At 35.9% G+C, this 21,751-nt stretch overlaps 1 protein-coding gene across 1 annotated transcript in view; it reads right to left on the bottom strand.

Moving 5' to 3' along the window:
* HCN1 (hyperpolarization activated cyclic nucleotide gated potassium channel 1) overlaps positions 1–21,751 on the bottom strand; it is a 195,141-nt gene that overhangs the window by 157,639 nt on the left and 15,751 nt on the right. The window contains exon 2 of the mRNA XM_056325802.1: positions 12,675–13,098. Coding sequence (XP_056181777.1) covers positions 12,675–13,098 — 424 coding nt within the window. The remainder of the gene's footprint in view (positions 1–12,674; positions 13,099–21,751) is intronic.

The following is a 21,751-nucleotide window of genomic DNA, read 5'->3' as shown; positions in this document are numbered from 1 at the left end:
CCCAAAACATAAAGACAGATTAAAGGATGATGGCTGTTAAGGAAAGTGGAATAAAAACAAAACTATGGGTAGCTTAAGTCTAGTGAGTCTTCAACAAGTCTTGACAGAAAATACCAGATACCATAATTTCCAGTGTAAGTTCCCTCAGTGTTCTAAACTGACCATAGTTAAGTTTTCAGTGAAGATCAGCCATTTCTTCCATAATAACAAATATGAAAATATTATTATATTATATAAACACAAAAAATTAATAAAAGCACTAATTAGCAGATTAAGTAAAAGTTATAACAAATATACCTTCTCTCTTATGAATTCAGAGAAACATTTTCTTGTGAGGTGCCACCAGTCTTGTTTCTTTTTCATTGGAGTGATTCTGATGAGTATTTGCAATGACAAGAACACAGTGAGGAGAGAAACAAACTGAGTTTTCAGCTTCCAGCCACAAACTGGACTTCAGAGTAGTGGGTGCGATTCAAACCGGACTGTGTTACCAACAGCCATACGGCTTGTATAATTTTCACATAGCTTAAATAAAAGATGGAAGTCAAGGAAAATATCACAGACAAATTTTTTGATACTGATTTTCTAGACAGCCACAGCTAAGAAGAAGCACCAGTTATAAAGAAAAAAGTAATTATTTGGTAATATATGGGCATGAGGTTGCTTGCCCCTTCTATTGCCAGATTTTTTTTTCCCTCCTCTCCTCTTCCATAGGTTTATTATGCTTAATAATTAACATAGTATCACAATTTTTTAGTATATTTAGCACTAGAACATAGAGCTAGAGGTGCACTGCTGCTCCAAAAACCTTACTGTCAAAAAATAAAAAAAAAAAAAAGAGAACTAAAGGAAAATGAGACTCCTCAAGCATGTATAATAATCCTTAAATCCAAGCTTTAAATAGCCCAAGCTATACCTCTTTCCTGACCTAGCAAAAACATACAGTTTTTTATTGGTGGGGAATTATTTTGCCCTGCTCAGATGGCAGTCCCCTATTGGGCTAAATTTTGTAATCCTGAATGAGGTAGTCATTGCTTCTAAAGAGCATCATTATATTCTTCACCTCAGAGAAAAACTTTTAAAGAAGGTAGAAGGAAACCCATGGGAGCATGGTCATGATTCATGTGAGACTAAATTTCAAAATTGTTTAAATGAGGGAAGAAACAATATTCTGTACTCATAACTAACAAAGAACTAAATAATTTAAATTTACACTCTTCCTTTTGCATTTCAGTGCACAATTCATAAACCAAAGATTTAACTGACGAATTTTTTTTCATTGTTTGTTCAAAGATACAAGAAATTAACTGATTCCCTAGATGAAGCATCTTAAAATAGCTGAGGTGTCAAACAAATAGACAAGTTCACCTAATTCTATAACAAATAATGCCCAAAATTTATGCTAGTGTAATGTAATGATTTTCAATTCTTAGCTTTAAGTTGTTCAACACAGACACATGTGGTTTTAAAATTATGATGTAGGTGAAGAATCATGTCTTCAGCTAGTTTACAGAACATGTTCACTTTACACAAAGGCTCTATATACATCTAAAAAGGAGGAGAAGGAGTTTCCCAAAGGCAAAATCCAGTTGTCAAAATTACTTTTTGATTCTAAAGAGTACTAGTAATTGGCTGAAGCAGACACCATAGGAATTGCTGTGTCACAAGGACAGCATCCAGCATAGCTGCTGTCAGATGCTACCACTTCTAAACACCCTACTGAGGTAAAAAAAAAAAAAAAAAAAAAAAAAAAAGTGCTTCTACCTCAAATATAAACTAACTTAACTGTTAAGCAAGAGTTGACAATAGCTAGTGAGTCAATCAATGATGTCAAAAACCAGATAAACAGTATACGTAAAAATTTTGGTGTTGATTAATTTTATTTTCTCTAGCTTTCATGGGAATAACAGTAAGTAGGTTAAATGAAAAAGATGATAGCATGTAAAGTTCTACTGGTATTTGTTTTATAATTTTTTTAACATAAGCTACCTTTATGGATTTGCTTTGACAAAAATGTTACAGTGTTGACAGCAGTTCTATACAATTGACACTCATTTCCAATGCCTGGCAGTTACTATGCCAATTAAGAGTCCCAATAAACAGACTGATTTTTTTTAAAATTATTTTTAGAAGATCAATAAACATAAATATTTGTGATATGCAAACTTTAACAAAAATATAAATAAAAATCCACATAGAACTAAGCTGTGTATTGTTACCAAAATTGTCACATAATAAAAAGGACAAAGAGAAAAACACATTTATGGTAAGGTTGGTTTTGCCATGGCAAACTAAATAAGTGATGGGAAAAAAGAGGTTCATATGAATGATGCTGAAGAAAAAACAGTGTTTCACCTAGTTCATCAGAAAATCTCTGCGAGAAAAAGGCAAGTAACTTGTTTGGATTTAATATCTTAAAGCTTCTTGGAGATTAAAACAATGCGGCAGTTCCAGAATTACGCCTTGCCTACTAAAATTACATTTTAGTTGGTTGTTGGGTTGGTTTTTTTTGGGTTTTTTTTTTCATTTCCTTGTTAAAACTTATCTGACATTAAATCTTCCCAGCTGGAACACAGTTCTCCTGTGGGATGCCCAGTCATTTTTGTGACAGATGAAGACGTAATTCATGTCTTTGGTTGAGGGATGAATTGATCATCCTGAAGAGAACTACCACATCTTTTTCAATCATGTGCTTTGGAAATCCCACAGGAAGGTACTCTTAAAAAACAGGTTCATTTTAAGTTACACACAGCAATTTCATTCTCTAGGTTCAGGTTTTGGCCGTAAATCTTGTATGCCATTATCTTAAAAGTATGAACAGAAGCATCAACTCAGCAGCAAAACTTACAGTTTTTAGTGGAGATAAAAGATAGTTTGTCATGAGCCTTTGAATATTGCCAGTCACTTAAGGTAAACTGAGCATATGATGCAAGGAGAATTAATCTGGAGAGATAAAAATTGTATATAGGACCATTTCCTTTGGTTTCTATTCAGTGGTATAGAGATGTTGTTAGGAACCTTCACACTTGGAGATATATTCGCATAAATATGTGCGTGTATATTTCTTTGAATTAGCATTATTTTCTCACTTTTTTTTTTTTTTTATGTCAATCACTTCTTTCCTCTCCTCTACAGGCAGCCCAGCTTTACAAGGTGCATGGCTCTGACAAAGATTATGGCAGTTACATCATAAAAAGCCATGCAGCCACTTTGTTTTCTTACAGGTGGCTTCTCCCATGCATATTTTGGGAGAATATACATGTCCTATAGAGGTCTCTACTGTCACAGCTCCTCACCTACGAATGCCCACTTGGATGCAAAGCAGATCTCCAATGTTGCATAGCATTTTGTCAACAAAACCATGACAACAAATACATTGAATGGCAGCAGTTCCTGCCAGATCAATAAATGGCAACATTTACTGGAAAGGTGGTGCAACTACAAGGCACCCTAACAAGGTAAGCGGATAAATGGTTAAGCTTATTGCTATTGGTTCTGGAAGCAGAGAGGATGGGAAAAAAGAGCAGTTTTAAGAAGATGGTAAGTAACTAAAAGGAAAATACTGTGAGCCTAGACACATGGAAAGGCTATAGCAAAGTCTTTGTTGAGAGAGGTGAAAATAGTGAGAAATAAAAGCATGTTCCAGTGCAGTACGGCGAGGAGAGCCTAATAGTTCAATCACAGCCTTCATTTCTGCTTGGAGTCAAGGAGCACAGCTCTGACAGTCTCTGAATTAGGTTATTTTCCTGTTCTTTCCAGGTCACAACTATATTTAAATCACACATTACACATGTGGGATAATGTCATGGTTATTTGGAATAAACTCATATAATAATAAAATAAATTACATTCAGGTTAGAAATAACTCATTAAATATAAATTGCAGCTGAAAAAGCCATTTCCACACTGCATCTCAGTTCCTCAGCCCTCTCTAAAAAGGTATATACAATTGCATCTTTTTCCCTAAGTGGTTAATTCAGACCATTTTATCCTTACAAAGCACAACCTTGTTCCTAATTAACTATTAAACCACTATTCCATTGTCTTCAATGGGAGCCATAACAGAAACCTACTTAAACAAGCAGTGTCCCAGGTATTTTATTGTATTAGAAGGTAGTCAAATTTTATCAAAATCAGAACATGATCCTCAACCCTTTGACATGCAGTGAATTCTGTATCATTTCAGTCCTGGTCTTGTTCAATGAAATGCCCAGGTAAGCTAAGGAACATGGCAGACTGAGAGAATGAATAAAGGCAACAAACAATACACAGATGGTCTACCTAGCACAGCTCAGCACAAGTTCTTCAGATATCTCCCTTTTCTACCTCTCTGACCTTTCTGACACAACCAAGGCAATACTCTCCCACAAAATCCTATAAAATTAACCATTACACTGGTCTCCAAATAAAAGAATGAGAGAATAGAGTGCTGGCATTTTTGGGGTTTTTTTTTTATTTATTTAAAAAGCTGTTCAGAGCAACTGACAACTTTCTCTTTAAAGTAGAACAGAATTACCTCAACTTGAAATCTAATTAATCATCTTTCCACCCTTTAATACCTGATTACTTAATTAAAAAAACTAAATGTCCATTGTAGCCAAATGTTAAGAAAAGGTTAAAAACGTTCATACCTAGCTTCTACTCATACAATTTTCTGATTTATTTTTCCTGTGTAACTTGCTCCTCAGCTCTCAATTAGTAATGACGCCGGTTAAGAAAATCTTGCTGCTTTCTTTAATAAATAAATTAATTAATTAACAATGTGTTTAATATTATTACAATGAATTATAAGTCTTCCATTTCAACTGATAACTGGGCATATTTTACCATGTAGGCTGGCAAACCACCTTCAAATCTGTCTTCTAAAAATTTATTTTAGAAGTCTACTTGAGACATCATAAAATGGCAAGAATGTAAACCTAACAATCGCTAAAGATTGCTTACCCTAGCAGCTACACAAAAAGAATACCAAGACAAATTAAAATCTGTGCACAAATCTAAGGTATTTATTCTAATTATTTCTTTACACACAAAGATCCATCAGTATTATGAAAACAAACACAGAGGGGAAGGATCTTACAAGGCATTAGTGACAAGCTGAGAATACCTTTTGGCTATATTACTCTTGCTGAGTAATTTGGAAGTGTAAACAGCCATTCTGAACTGGTCGCTATTAATACAAAGCTGAAAATGCTGAGATACCAGAATGGATTGTTTAGCCTGTAAAGAACAAACCCTAAGTTTGTCATTCCTGTTAAAATACATTGGGGAAAAAGTGAAAATCCAAATCCTATTCACAGCTTCCCTGTTTCATCACTGCAAGAACCAAAGACAGCTCGTAACACGTGTGCTCACCATGGGAAGGACTGTGCAGTACCGCAGTGCCCAAATGGTGAACCACAATCCAAACCAGGGGCTGCTCAAACAGCTCTTTGGCTGTCACCACGTTCTCTGATGGCTCTGCAGCCCCAGGGAGGGAGCAGGGTGACATGCTGAGCTGATCAGGCAGCAGCTCTGGCTAACAAGGGGACTGAACATCACCACCCTCACCGCTTGCCTGCATGGGGTGTATCCATCAGGCTATTACCCTGTGAAAGCTAAGCAGGCTTTCTGCTTGTGTTAAAAGCTTAGGATGGAAGAACAAGAGGCTTTTTTCCAAATCTGCAGCCAGAAGTAATGCGTGCAAGCTCTAGCAAGTGCAAAGCAATGAATTATCTCCAGAATAGCTCAAAAAATAATGAACAGCAAATAAAACTTTTTAAAAAATCTTCTAATGAAACTGTGTTACATTTCAGTGTTGAAGTCAGGCTGAAGCCGTTCTGATCATTTTCAAAACTGACTGACTGGCATCACCTAGGCATGCAACTGCAGGGATGAACCCACCTTTTCTTGGGTCTACTGCCAAGACCCCCAGCAACAGGCCCATTATACAGAAGCCAGATTAAACTCCTATGAAGAATAAAACATTATCTTCCAACATTTGAGTTCAGGAAAATTTATCTCAAGGTATGTTTTATGTGGTTTATCTCCCAGGGAAAAAATCATTGCTACACAATCACTCTCTTGGTGTAGGCACACAAGAAAGGCAGCTCAGTTTAAACAGTCTTAAAAAGGGGGTAAAAAGATGAAGCAAGAAACTTTACACTTGTAACACTTCCTATTTACTCTGTAGGTGGATGGATTATTCTTTCTGTGAAAGTGATTACATGCAGCCCATAAAGTGGGAAATTAGAAAACTGAATACTTGCTTTTTTTTTTAATAATAAGAATGTCTTGCTTCTACTTAATAACTGCCTGCTCTACAAATGTGCTGTTCTTTTTCAGCAGTTAGTATTCTCTTATTAGGAGACCATGGATCATAATGTCTTCTAATTGTTTCTATCAGTTATGTGCATTTTCCTACTGTTGTACAGAATTTAAAAGAACGAAGATTAAAAACTTGAGGGTATGCTCCATTATCTATGTCAGTGATATTTCATGGATGTATGCTTTAGCTGCAATGAAAGATACCTTTCTCAAATAAATCATTTGCATTGAAATAAATGAAAAAGCACTGGCACAAGCAAGCACAATTTACCCATCTAATGTTAAAACATGGATGGTTCCATCTAAAGAAGAAGGTTTACGTGAAATTAGATAAATTATAATTCCTCATTTGGAACACTACAGTTTGGTAAAGATTGTGTCAGGTTCTCTGTTTAGCAAAACACAGACAATAGGCTTGTAAGTTACCTGACAGAGAAGAAAAAATTAACAGCACTGCAGTTTACCTATCTATATATTATGAGACTGATTTTTGCTATTATAAAAACGTTTTGATTCACATGTTCTTTCATATTCTATAATGCTTTATTTTGGAATTTAGGTATTATTTAGGTACTTTATCTATTGTTTCAGTTCTAGCCATGTAAGCAAATTATATTAATAAACTAGAACTACACTATCAAGACAGAATACTGACAGCCTCAACAGTACCAAAGAAACCGTCTCTACACTTTGGGTCCTAGCTCTACAGGATCAGAGCCTGCAGATAAAGTACATTGCACTCAACTGCTGTCATAGAGACATACTATCCGTTAGCCAACATCCCAACTGAATTAGGGAGGAATACCAGCACTCCGAGTCCTACCCAGTAAAGAACTGACAGCCAGCACAACTCCCAGGTGCAAAAGGAACACATCTCTGGGGAACTGGGCTGAGCATCTCTCTGCTTTGCTGAAACTAGAGTCCTGCTATAGCTATGTTGAGCAAAGAGCACTCTTAACTTCTGTAATTCAAACCGCAAGCAGACAGCATGGGGGTTTTTCCCTTTAGATTACATAAGAGGTGGAGCTGGTCAGCAAATGTCAAGCACACCTGACAACAGCTTCATCTGGTAGGGGAGACTGCAGAACAAGGAGGAAGCCACAGATACTCACAGGTATCTGAGATACAGCCCAGCACAAAATGGAAGTCAGCTGTGTAAGATGTACATATGCCAACAAGTATCTGCACACTAAACAACAATGAATAATTCATCACTGTTTGCGTATTTACTTAGTCCTGTTAGGGAACATTGGGGGTGGGGGGTGGGGGGTGGGGGGGCGGGCATGGAAGAGACAAACAGCTTGGTCTTTTGATATTTTTCGTTGATCCACAACCCGACCGCAGGCACAGGCTTTATATGGGAGGACACAAGTTCACTAATTTATACATACAAGGCATTTCCCAAGCATGACTTTCCAAAAGAATGCAAAACTTGCTTTTCTTTTTCCCTCCCATAAAAACTGGCAGGAAATCGGGATTTTTTCTGCCTCCATCTTCTTAATGGTAGAAAGGTAAAAGACATCAATACAGAGGTTTTGTTGCAGCATTCAAAGATTCTGTGGCAGTAACAGAAGGTACACTCTCCTACATCTTCTTTCCCCCAAAGTTATTTAACAAATTTCCTCCACTCACTCTCTATGAGCTCGACAACTCGTATTTGATTGATGTATCTGTAATAGGCAATAAAAAAGTGTGTCCTAGTTAAAGCTAATTTACTTCAAAATTGCCATGCAACCTGTACTGATATGGTCATTTGCAGTACCTCACTAATGGATACAACTTTATAGGGCCGAGAAAATATATTTGAAATTATCTCCTTGGAGGACAGGAATTAAAACTGGATGATAAGAAAGAAAAAAATATTAAGCCACCTCCCATTTCCATGAGACCATTAATTAAAAAGTAAGTTAAACCATGTAACACCCTCATTAACTGGAAAACCCTATGCCTTGTAGACATAGTCCTGTTAAAATAAAATAAAATTATTAATCCAATCAGTATGGATATGTGTTTTCATCCAACACTACCAAGTACCCACCTAACTCATCATCTCCCCCTTCTCACACAATTCCCCATTCAGTGATCAAAAGGAGACAACTTCTCACCTGGCTGTAGAGGAAAGAAAAAGTGGTTTGGTTTTCTGTAGGGGACAAAAGTCACCTCTATGCTTACCATAGAAACAGCAGGCTACTGATGTAAGAGTTGTCTTCTGTTGTCTGGATAACACATGCTCTTTTACAACTTTTTTATTTAGTCAACAACAATGACTCAACATCACATAGACATAGTATGTATTCCTGTACTGTTGGCAGCAAGCAGCACAAGGAGAGGACACCTAGTGGCGATCTGTGATAATTAGGGTTGGTAGCGTGAAAGCAACATGAACTTGCTAATGCAGGACATGATTTGGCAAAGCTTAGACACTTTAATTTTTCAGCACTTCAGTAAGACTTAGCTTTCAAGCAAGCTTGTATTTATGAGCTTTTATCGATCGGCATTACTGTGATTGTTAGAAATGACACAGTAAAAAGTAGAATGTCTGTGTGGTATGCTCAGAAATATGTTTCATTAAATGCCTGAGCTTTAGCAACTGCTAGAATGGGTATCAACACTTACGTAGGTGCCTGAACCTTGAAAAGGCTTGGCAAGTTGAAAACTACATTTCAGTACAAGTCAAACCAAAATAAGACATGGCTACAATTCAAAATTAGCACATATTTTACTAGATGATTTTTTGCAAACATAGCCTTTATTGCACAACTTGCAATAAGCATTCAGTCACTTTATAAATTGGTTCTAATTCCACATATTCAGGCATCTCAGAACAAGTAAGACTTAGGGTACAGTTTCAGAAGTACCACTTCTGTTTCCTTATACATCTACTAGGTCCTTTCTTGTGATTAGAACAGCTGTAAGCAAAGTTATTAGTCTGGTTTTTAAGCAGCTTTTGAAAAATACTGTTATTTGAAAGAATCAGTAAATTTATATCAGAGAAAAATGTAAAGCAAAGTGGCATATCATTTGACACATAACAATGTATCTTTCCCTAATTGTTCATATCTTTCAATTTTAATTGTAGTTATCTATGAGCCCATTTAACTAAGAATAACTTATTAGTTACTTACTAGTTGCACGCAAACCTATGTAAAACATTCAGGGGTCAGCAGCTTAGGCAGTCCCATAAAATAAGCTTAAGCAAATAAGTTAGGTCCAGTATGTCCTGTTTGGTATTTTTAGGAACCTAAGCTAAAAAAAATTAAAATAAAATCCAAAACAAACCCACTGTCAGAAATTACCCTGAAAGTATAATTTCTACAATCATCAATTTAAATAAAAAAACTATTTGTCAACATCTGATTTGTAAATGACTGTAATATTTGATATTATAAATAAAAAGCAGTTTTACAAAAGTGTAAATTTGAAAATTCAGTAGATTAACTCCTGCCCCTTTGTTTCCTCCCATTTCCACTGTGTCATTCATTTGGATAAGCTATTAATATCAGACTGATATATGAAATTATCAACCAAATTTCATCTATATTGCACCACAGGCTATAGCACTGTTCTGCCATACCAGTTAAGCAGAAAGTGTCTGCAATGCATGTATTTATTTCACTCTGTATTACTCTTTGTGGCTGTTAGCAGCTTGATCTTGATGTAAATTATTTAAATGTTGTGGAAATAAAGAACCGTGTTTCACCAGTATGATACAAAAATATTTTAAATTTTTGCCTACTCATCTTAAAGTTCAGGATACTGAGCAACTGCAATCCAGGTATGTGATAGGAAAAAAGGAAAAGCTCAAACAATTTCAACCTGTCTTTTCTGTTAAAGGACGTATAAATACTGCAATGGGGTAACAACAGTATTATACAACCTGGTTTGTTCATCAATCAGTTTTCCATGAAGTATCCTCTTAACAGGTTATGAAGAATGAATTTTCTGTCTGTCCTATCAATATGTTTGACATAGTGCTCATTATTCTAGACTCAGATACACAGTATTTCAGATTTGTCAGCACCACATTTAAAACCAACATGTCAGCCAATAGGCAAAAATTATTAAATTATTTTAAGCACACATAAACAGGCTCCAGTTCTGTGTCGTAAAAATTATTTAACAGTTACTCCCTGCTGTCCATGTACAAACACACACAATACAGAAAAGATTAGTATCAGCAGCAAAGGTCTCACTGACTACCCCTATGGGGTCATCCCACTATTGTTTCCTAGTTCAGCAAAGTTAAACCTTACCCAGTTGGGGGGGGGTTTGTTTGTTTGTTTAAAACATTACAGTGCTATAACACACAATTTCTCCAAAGTAGTGTTGGATCACTGTTGTAGCACAGTTTCACAAGCTACATCCAAAGTGGTAATCAACTACTGTGATAACACAAGCCAAATAAAAAAATCCATGACCACCTTCATTTCTCAAATCTGTAAAATTCTAAACAAATAAAAAAGAACATTTTTTTTCTTGCAAATATTTCATTTTGGGACTTATCAGAACCTGATTTAGTCTACATATTTATCACTGTTCCTGCATGTTCTCACAGTCATCAGAAATCTTTAAAAAGCTGCCAATGAACTTCTTGCTGCTTTATGGCAGGCTAAAAAATCCCAACAACAAAAAAAACCCACCTTCAGACCCACTTTCACCTTACCAAGAACATGCAGGGAGCACTACAATGTGTTATCAAACACATAGATTCCATTTATTTTCCAATACTTGTCAAATAAAGTATTATACAAAAAATATTTCACAAATGTTACTAGTGGAATCAATGGTGAAGTTGCAATCAGCCAGCCATTAGCTAAAAATTAAATGGACCAAACACCAGCTATTGCTGGTTTGGACCACATCCTCAGGTCACTTCTAGTCCCATTTAGTGGACTACTCAACTGTTTCTGATTTAGAATACCTGATTTATCTTTGACAACAGATGGAAAGGGCAGGGGGGCAAAAAGGTATTAATTTCTCTGCTTAGTAGGCCTTTATAGTGGCAAGCTATTAACTCAGGCTGCCAGAAAATAATGTCATTGAACACATTTCAGAAGGTTGTCTCTATAAAACACAGAGGAGACAAAAGCACAGCTTTATGGTAGAACTGCAAAATAGCTTAATCATTTGCCTTAGTTAAATTGCATATAAAATCACAGTGCTCTATTTCTGTGTCAAAAACATAGTTACACTGCATTAGAGGGAGGTAAATAGAAGTACAATCTACAACATACAATAATAAAATTAATGTCCTATTTCAGGAGCTTTTTTGAGAAACAACTATAAATTTATTAGACTTTTGATACTTACTATCATGCAACATCATGCCACTTTTAAATACAACCTGACTTTACTTGTGAGATGGCTTTGCATTTAGGTTTCTGTTAAACCAGAAAGTGCATATAATACTGGAGATAACCAGCAGAAAAAGCATAAGAAATGGTACCAAATCATCCTTTAATATTCATTTAGTTAAATAAATCTTTATTAAAATAGCTAAATAAATATATGCAAATCTATTTTAATAGTGCTTCTACAAAAATGTTTTACAAAATAATTATCATTATACTTGCTGCAAGAAAGGTTTAGAAAGCAGCAATTATTTTTCTCACATTTTTAGTATCTCCTTTTAAAATACATTATCATATTTAGAACTACAGGAATGGGGACAGGCAAGAAATGAAATGACTGAATCATGGTGCTACGTGCCAAAGTATTAAACACTTCCTAACCATGAGCATGCCAAACTATGGAAAGCTGTAATTTCCTGGAAATGCCATCATGCCAAATTGACGTCTGGAAATAGTGGAGTTGACAGTTTAGATGGAAATGACTCAAAATTTGAACTACCCATTTTTTATAAAGATCAGTATTTGATATATTCAGCCCACATACAGTCTTCAAACAATGAGCATTCTAAGAAATCTACTGAATTACAAAGAGTTTCAATTTCTCCTGAAATAGAAAAATATGAACATGTATTTCAAGTTCTTTGTGATGACAAGAGTATTAACTTCATAAATTTAAGTGCTAGTCACTAAAGTGATATGTAGATTTAGGTTGTTGCTAAAATTTCTAATATTCTCAACAGGAGCCCATCCATGCTTATTGTACTGATAGCCCCAAACAAATTTCTGGTCTTTGTTGTTAGTAGAGAGAAGATGGTTATTTTGTGCCTTTTTTTTTTTCCTAAAAAAAAAAAAAAAAAAAAAAGTCTCTTCTACTACCACCTGTATCTAATTATACTAATTAGTGAGTAAAAACTCTTTATTGCTTTCTGGTTCTTGTGTAGCTCTTCAGAGAGACCTGTCTAGCTCTTTGTAGGAATAAGTTCTCAGCCAATTATGTTATAACCACGTAAATCTTACCTCTTCCCACTGGTGTATGTATCTAATCAGTCTTGAAAGGCGTAATAAACGTAACAGGCTGAGGATTTTTGTAAATCTCACAATACGAAGTGCTCTTGCTGTCTTGTAAACCTCTGAATCCATTCCTTTTTCTACAATGAGAAAGATATAATCCACTGGTATTGACGAGATGAAGTCAACTACAAACCAGCTTTTTAAGTAATTCATCTTAATGATTTTAGGGTCCAGTATTATTTCAGAGCTGTCTTCATTTACAGTCCCCGTTCTAAAATTCATGATCAAGTCCAATAGAAAAACAGTGTCTGATGCCACATTGAAAATAATCCATGGTGTTGTTGTTTGCTCTGTGAAGAATGTGATTCCAACTGGTATAATGACAAGATTTCCAACCATCATTATGAGCATGATTAAGTCCCAGTAAAACCTAAAAAGAAAGGAAGAAACAAAATGGTTGATGTATGTGGTAAAACACACTTAGAAAAATGGCCTCTATCATGCCATCAACTTCACCTCAAGATACTGAAAACATTTTGTTAATGCTACAAAAACTCTCATTGCTTTAAGTCATTCAATATATTCATGGTCAGTAGAGCAGACAAGGTAATTAATACATTTTATTATGTACCTTCCTTCTCAAGAATGCATATCTAGGATAAAGACAGTACTATGGCTTATCACTCCATGGCATACCTGAAAGGTGTGCGTGTGCAGCACTGAGTATACTTACTCAGACTCCTGTCAAAACCTGTTAGTGAGTTTAGATAATGAAAAGGGGTGTCTGGTGCCAGTCAGGAGTGCTTTAGCAATGCGGTATTTTTTAAGGCTTATACCTAAATGAAAACCCAAATAACTAAACAGATAACATATCAAATATAAGTACCTCTTTGCAAAGGTACTCATACCATTACAGTGCTGGAATAAAATTACAGGAACAGAAAAAAAAGTACTAAAGCAACCAATAGAAACAAAAGCTAGGTAACACCAAAACCTTCACCCACTTTTACAACCTGAATTGAACTTTCATGCATTTTTACAACCTCTTAGTCTATCTTCCTTCAGAGCTAGCTAAGAAGTCTGGACAATAATAGCTGCAACTTGCATAGTATAAAATGAGTATTGCGTTTCACCATTTTGCTCTGGAAGTATCTAAAGGCTCCTCTCTAACACTGTTAGAATGCTGCTAAGAGTGCTTGATACAGATGGTAGAGAGACAGACTCATAACTTTAGTATCAATTACAGAAATGGTGAGTAAATCCACCTGTTACATAGACTATACATCTATCCTGATGGAAGATTTCCAGGAGATGGGAGTATATACCTTGCAGATTTTAAGAAAACTATGATAACACCTAAATGTTAAATCATCAAAGCAAGTTATTCTTGGTCAATAGAAGAACAGAAACTGAATTTGAGAAAGCCTGAATCCAACACCTGACCTCTAGTTCTGCTTGAGAACATGATCTGTTCAACTACACTTGATTTAGAGAGGCACAGAAACGAGTCACAAACAGTTCCCCCACAGACTCTTTAGACTGCCTTGAAGACTAGAAACAGCAATAGCTCCACAACTCTCTCCCTGCTCCAGCCCTCCATTGCAGTGGGGCCCTGCACGGTGGACACATGATGGATGTGCCACCAGTACATCACTCCAGCACTGACCTCCAGGCCACTTCCACCATACTAGCACCGGCCTCCTGGCAAGTAACAAACACCTTCATCTTGGTAAAGGTACATGGCCATCAACAATAACAATAGTTTAACTGACCACAAAACATTTCAGAACCACAAGTTCAGTTTTTGCTAGACTTGCATAGAGCATATGGATTACAATAGATTTCAGAGATTGCTTCTTGTATTCGCCAAATGATCCAGGTTTATGAATTCCCTTTGTTTCAGGTTTATCCATGAAAATACTTCTGAGACTACAAATTGCTGAACTGAGAATATAAATAATTAACTGTAACTAAAACACACTAAAGAAAGAATAGCATAGGATTGAATGGCACGAGAATTCCCCTTTTAAATTCTTTATTCCAAGATAAACCTGCAGAGATGAGGTTTGACTATAATTTGAGAGATTACATGGCAAAGCACCTTTAACTGGTACTCAGAAATTACATGAAATAGACTTTACAAGTAATTCCCTGTGTACTACAATATGATTTGTCTTACACATTTTCAATCTTACAATAAATGTGAATACCAAGTGCTATAAATATACAGATTTATCCAGGCTGTATGTATTTTTGCTCAGCACATGATGGGTTTCACCATTTCTGTACCATATCTAGAAAAAATTTCCTGATTTCTCTTATCTTTTAAATTTCATGTAATTGGTGTCTTGCTGTGCTATTCTTTTCAATAATCTACAAATCCCATACAGAAGGAACAGTGATTCATATATCACTGCTACTATGATCTACAGGTACAATTACCACAAACACTTCTACAGCGCCATCAACCAAAATATTTCACAAAACTGTTCTGGGAAAATAAATGTCTCCAAGGAATCCTGAAAATGAGTGGAAAAAACCTAGAAAGTAACCCGTAACCCTGAGAGGCATACTTGCATCTGTGGCTCACTCCTAAGCAAAGCATTGCTGGATTTCAGATTGACCTTTTCATTTCACCAGCACAGGGAGCAGTTATGCAACGAAGGCTAACCAAAGTCACACAACCAGCCACCCAGCCAACATAAAATGTAATACAGAAACATGTGTTTTTATCCCACAGTAATCTGCGGTTTAAAAGATTGTTACGTACTGTGATTATGCAAAACACACTGGAGTTCCTAATGTTGAATGTCAGTAAAAGTGGTAGTATTAGGGCTTCAGCAATAAAATAAGATTGAACGCAAATGACTATGAGATTGTACCAGTTTTGTATTTTGATTTTAGCCCACAACATAGTAAGCTGATCAGTTAGTAAGAAAAACTCCTATAATTATGATCTATTTTTAATTTAGAAATTAATCAAACATTTATTTTAGGAAAATGTTTGCAAATGCCAATATGTTGGCCATGTTACACGATATTTTTCTTTCAGGTGAGAAAAACTAGATGCAACTCCCTGTATTGCCCTTCCGTGACCTCTGCAGAGAAAGTAATACAATGCGTTCCTTGCCTACTGGTTCAGAACATCCTACTATTCATGTAACCAAGAGTGAGCTGAAAAGCTTCACAAGACGGTGCAAGGACCTGCTATTGAGACACAGAGCTAGCCCTTTATTTCAGAGTATTTCTAGCTTTTCTTTTTTTTTTCTTTTTTTTTTTTTGTGCTACTCTCCCCAACAGCGATGATGGTTATAAATTTAAAACTTACAATCTCAGAGTTCCAGATCTAGGTAAGGTATTATAAAATGTTGACAAAAGGCAAGAAAGAGATAGGCCTATGACACAATTTTTGAGAATAAAGGAAAAGAAATAAGAGCCTGGGGCTAATGAGATCTTTCAGAGCTCGTAATAAGAAACAAAAACTGACCTTAGCCCCATAGCAAACATCTGTAGAGCTTACTGTTCCCCTGAAGCTAACTCAGTACAGCTACTACTAGTTGCCATTAACTAAAGGTACAGAGGTCAGCACTGCGCTGCACTGAACTACTCCTGAAACTTTTGAAATGCTTCTAAATCACTCAGAGGTTTAATATCTCTAGGTGAAAAAAGTCTTCAAGTACTAAAAAAAATATTAAAAAACAGGTTTAAGGCATATTTTTCTAAATTGAAAAGAAATATTTTATAAAGAAATAAAAAAAAAATCATTCTGATTATTACTTTTATATTCCTAAATAAAACTAACTGGATTCATAGCCCTCTTTCAGTGATACAACTTATCTATATAACTCATAACTTATCTACTATACTTTCAAAACTTATGGTAATAACACGCTGTTTTTTACAGCTCTGGAACATGGTGCTGAAGCTTTGCTGGTTTATTTATTGCCACAGGCTAACCTGGATAGGATGAATAGTCTGTTCAAAATGAGTGCCTACCCAAGCAGAGATAAAGAACTACTTAGTATTAATTACTCAATGTTTGTACTAAGCTTAATAATGTAAGGCACTATGAATTCTAACAGGCATTCTATTTTCCACTTTATATATCCACCCAGAAAAAACCTGAGTCTTGAAGAAGGAAATTTCAGCTCTAAATTAGTTAATTTGCTGTATATACAACGGTGTAGAAAGTCATTCGGATTTTCTTGATTTATTATTTCCTCATTGCTGTCCATTGATTCAAGTCTCAAATCGGTCCAGTCTTATATATGATTGTCCTTATGATACACCCAAACTGACCCAGTAGAAGTTGACAGTGGTCTCACAAACCATACAGCAGACTGAACAGCATCTCTAAGGCACTGAGCATTGAGCAGTCAGATGCTACGGAGCAGACAGAGCTTGGTTTAAGATTAAGTTTTCCAAGTTGCCAGAAAAATCATAAAAGTGTGATTATCTAATTAAAAAAAAGCAAAATGTATCAGTAAAACTTCATAAAATTCAGTCACAAATACTTAACCACATATAAAGTGGAAAGTCTTTAAAAAAGAAACTCATTCAAATTGCTTGTAAAATAACATTCAAACTAAACCTGATCCATATGAGACATGATTTCACTCTACACATTCAGAGAATGAAGAACTGTAAAAAATTTTCACAAGCTTTCCATGGAAAACTTGCCTCCTCTTTAGTTAAATATTTTGATTGACTAGCAGATGCTCAGTGAAATGAGCACCAACTTTTTTTCATCTCACCTTCAAACACAGATTTGTTTCTTTTGCTTTTGTGGATCATCAGTTCACCTAGCAGAAAAATCAATGTCCTATACAGAAAAAAAACAATCTTAGTAGAAGTAACAGTAATTTAAAACTTTATGTACTGTAACAAGCAATAAACATGGTATTATCCATCAGAATTCGATTCTCATAGGACATGCCATCTTTCTCTTGCTCTGCAACTATATTATTCTTTTAGTAACAGAAAGCAATGGCAGAAATGCCTGAAAACATCTGCAACTTGCAGATAATTAATTACTAGGATGTGTTGGAACGGACAGGAGAATAAAAAAGGAAGAGTTTTCTTGAGGGAACCCAAATTCTTTTCATGATTGCACAGGTGACTGTGCTTGAATATTTTCTGAAAAATCATCACCTTTTTTTTTTCCCCACAACCTGAAAGTGAGGATATCCCCTTCTGCCCAGCTATCGATTTTCATACTGCCCATCTGTGTGTCTTTTACACATACACACACCTAGAGGAAAACATGCTACTTCTGGGAAAAAACACATAAAATTAGATATGAAATTTCTTATATTTTAACAAGAAATATTGCATTCAACATCCTCCATGGAACAGATTCTGTTTAAATATTGCAAACCTCTTGTGGAGTTCTTCTGTTATTTTGGCTCAGCAGCAATTTTCTTATTTTAAAATTTCCAAACTTAGAATTTACTGTAACCTATCTGTGATTACATAAATACAAATGCATTAAAATGACTAGTGATATGGCACTTCTTTACATTGGCTAGTCTTGCACTAGCGAACAGGTTATGATCATAGAATCATAAAATCATTTAGGTTGGAAAAGACCTTTGAGATTATCAAGTCCAACCATTAACCCAGGACTGCCAAGTCCACCACTAAACCCTGTCCGTAAGTACCACATCTATTTGGTTTTTATACACCTCCAGGGACAGTGACTCCACTACTTCCCTGGGCAGCCTGTTCCACTGCTTGACAAGCCTTTCCGTGAAAAAATGTTTCCTAATATCCAATCTAAACCTCCCCTGGTGTAACTTGAGGCCATTTCCAATTGTCCTGTTGCCAGTTTTCTGGGAGAAGAGACCTACCGCCACTTGCCTACAACCTCCTGTCAGACAGTTGTAAGCAATAATGTGCCCCCTGAGCCTCCTTTTCTCCAGGCAAAAGAACCCCCGTTCCCTCAGCCGCTCCTCATAAGACTTGTGCTCTGGACCCTTCACCAGCTGCACTGCCCTTCTCTGGACACGCTCCAGCACCTCAATGTCTTTCTTGCAGTGAGGGCCCGAGGCTGAACACAGGAGTCGAGGTGCGGCCTCACCAGCGCCCAGTGCAGGGCGACAATCGCTTCCCTAGTCCTGCTGGCCACACTGTTTTGGATACAAGCCAGGATGCTGTCACCTTTCTTCTGCAATTTTGTTGTCCTGTATGGATAAAACACTCCTCATCTGAATGTACTTAATTTTGCAAAGGAAGACAAAAGGTTGGTTTGGGATTTTTGCTTTGTTTTTAAAAGATAAACTATTCTCCTGAAATTTATTTCTTTTATATTTCTTTTTTGAAATTGAAATTGAAAAAAAAAATTATATTCTTTATTGTCCTCTATTTCCACTCTGAAAAATTTTAGCTTATGTTAAGTAAATACAAAGTGAGGAATCTTGCAAGGCTGAAATGGAGTCCCTTTCACACATGCTATAGTAGAGTACTAATAGCATCTCCTACACCTCAAGCACTAAGATTGAAGGGCAGAAATATTAAGTAGAAGCCTGTGACACTTTCTCAGGTGAATATTTCATCAATATTTGCTATTCTTTTTCAATTTAAAACATACTAAGCTTGAAGAACTTTCATTGATTTAGCTAGGTAACCTGCTGAAGCAGCAGAAAGGTTTTCTCTACCTGCCTAAGACTGGTCTGTGGGATGAGGCAGAGCCTGATGTTCTGAAAACTCATTTTCCCTGCCTGAATTATGAGCAGTGCCGCACCTGTGGATTTTCTGTGTTAATGGTTTCATTCTGATTCAGACTAAAAGCTTTTAAAAAAATAAAATATTAATGAATTTTTAAGACCACCAGAAATCTTCATTTGATTTCAAACAAATAGTGAGGTTCTTCAAGTTTAGCCATTTATACTTAGACATACAATTTATGTGCCCTGCTGTTATTTTTTAGATACTGATGCAGCTTCCTATCGGGTAGCAGAAAAGGAATTCAAAGAGAGATTCACAAAATTCAGCAATATTGAGTCTTTTATATAGCCACAGAACATATCTAAAAATTACAAACTTGCACAATTTCAAGCAGATTTCATGAGTTTTATCTGACAACTAAACACACTTAGCAATGGAGATTTGCAATTTGTTGCTCAGTTGTGATTCTATGCACAAGGCAGATGATTAGATAAATGCAGCTCTCAGGGGACCTGAGCAGAGCCCAGTGAAGCCAATAAACAGCAAAACTACTTTCAAAAGGCTTTGGTTACAGCATTTGGTTAGGTTTTAAGCTGGAATGCTTCAAACACTCAATTACTAGAAAAGAAAATCACACTACTGATCATGGAAAGTGACTATAAAATTAATTAATTGACAAAATACTAATATATATGTATATTTTCAGTAAATCCAACTACTATTTAAGCAGTGGACATTTCATCAAAACATTTTTAATTCTTGGTATGCATGCAATAGCCTCTGTCTACATTTTTTATAGTATTTTACATGCATTGACAAATAAGTTTCAGATTTCTGAGGAATAAAGGTACAGGACCAATGTCACCCTCATTGTATATGGAAAAGAGAGGGAGAGGACAAAGAGAAATTTATGTAATATGGCGATATTATTTAATAATGAGTCTTTTTGGTTTTAGCCAATAAACCCCTATCACAAAGTGCTTGAATGCATCTGATATTTGCAGTTGGTTTTCCTCCAGATAAATTTATTAGACTACAGTGGAAAGAATTAAAGCCTGACTTCCACTTAACCTTGGGCAGGAACAGTGCACCACTGTCAGTGGAGCACTGATACTGCTTTTGCACTCCCCCGTCTTTACCCAGTTTCTCCTTTATTCGGCCCCATTCCTCAATGAAAAAGCACAGTAGTGCTCCTGTCCAGATAGCTTCCAGCTAGGAAAAAGTGCTGATTAAGAGTCAGGACTCACAAATTAGTTTTCTCCTGGAAAAAGTTGAATCTGTCTGTGCTAACCTGTACACTGATCAAAACAAATGTATTTCAGATCATCAAGATTGCTTCTGCATCAACACATGTCACAGTACCAAATCTTCCTCAGATTTACCCTCCTTGTTCAAACAGTTAGACCATAGCCTTTTGGTACCAGGCAACATTTTGTGTAGGGACTCCAACTGACTTGATTCACTTTCATATTATGAACCCTGAAACCAAATGCAAATTGCCAAATACTGGTTCTTTTAAGTGTCAGCAAATTTCTATAGAGAATCACTGTAAAATACATGTTCACATTCTCAAATTAGAAATGACCACTTTACAGGTGTGAAAAAAGCTTAGAGACAGATCTAAAAATATTTCAGCTGCAAAATAATCTCATATTTCATGTTGGAACACTTGCATTGATTAGAAATTTTTTAGTGACAGTAATTTTAAAAGTGTCATTTAGAGATGTGACATTTAGGATGCCTCCATCCTAAGTAAAAATTCAGAGGCTTAAATTGGGAAAAGCCTTCTGTAATTCTTAAAATCATAGAACCATAGAATCATTTAGGTTGGAAAAGACCTTTAAGTTCAAGTCCAACCATTAACCCAGGACTGCCAAGTCCAACACTAAACCATGCCTCTTTACAAATCATCATGTGAAAAGGAAGGTAACAACCCATACCGCCACACAGAACCAAGAAAGCCTGACAGTATCACCTAATAGTCTTCTTTAACAGATTCCTTTTTAACCAAATAAATCTCTCAATTATGTGTAATCTTTTACATTTCTGCTAATGTGAAAAAGTCTATTTTCTCTACTTATCTTCAGAGAAGGCGATGATGGGGAAGACATTACTCAGTAGCTATTGATACACCTCCGTCATGAGATTTTGGGAGGAGACCAGCCCGTGACCACTGAGTTAGGACAATTAATTTTTGAGGTGAATACCTCTGACAAAAAAAAAAATTCAACAAAACAAAACCAGGACCATCAACTTGGTTCATGTAAGACACCAACATTTATGGTATTTGACATACATACTACTGCTACTGATTTCATTCTGATAAAGGTAAAACTGACTTTATGCATATAACTGTACACACGGTACATTCAGACAAGCAGCTTCAAACACAAATTTCCATTTATGAGGAACTGGTG

The sequence above is a fragment of the Falco biarmicus genome, chromosome Z (assembly GCF_023638135.1).
Source record: "Falco biarmicus isolate bFalBia1 chromosome Z, bFalBia1.pri, whole genome shotgun sequence".
In the NCBI taxonomy this organism is placed as follows: domain Eukaryota; kingdom Metazoa; phylum Chordata; class Aves; order Falconiformes; family Falconidae; genus Falco; species Falco biarmicus.
Note: the sequence above shows the minus strand (reverse complement) of the source record. Positions and strands in the feature narration are given on the sequence as shown.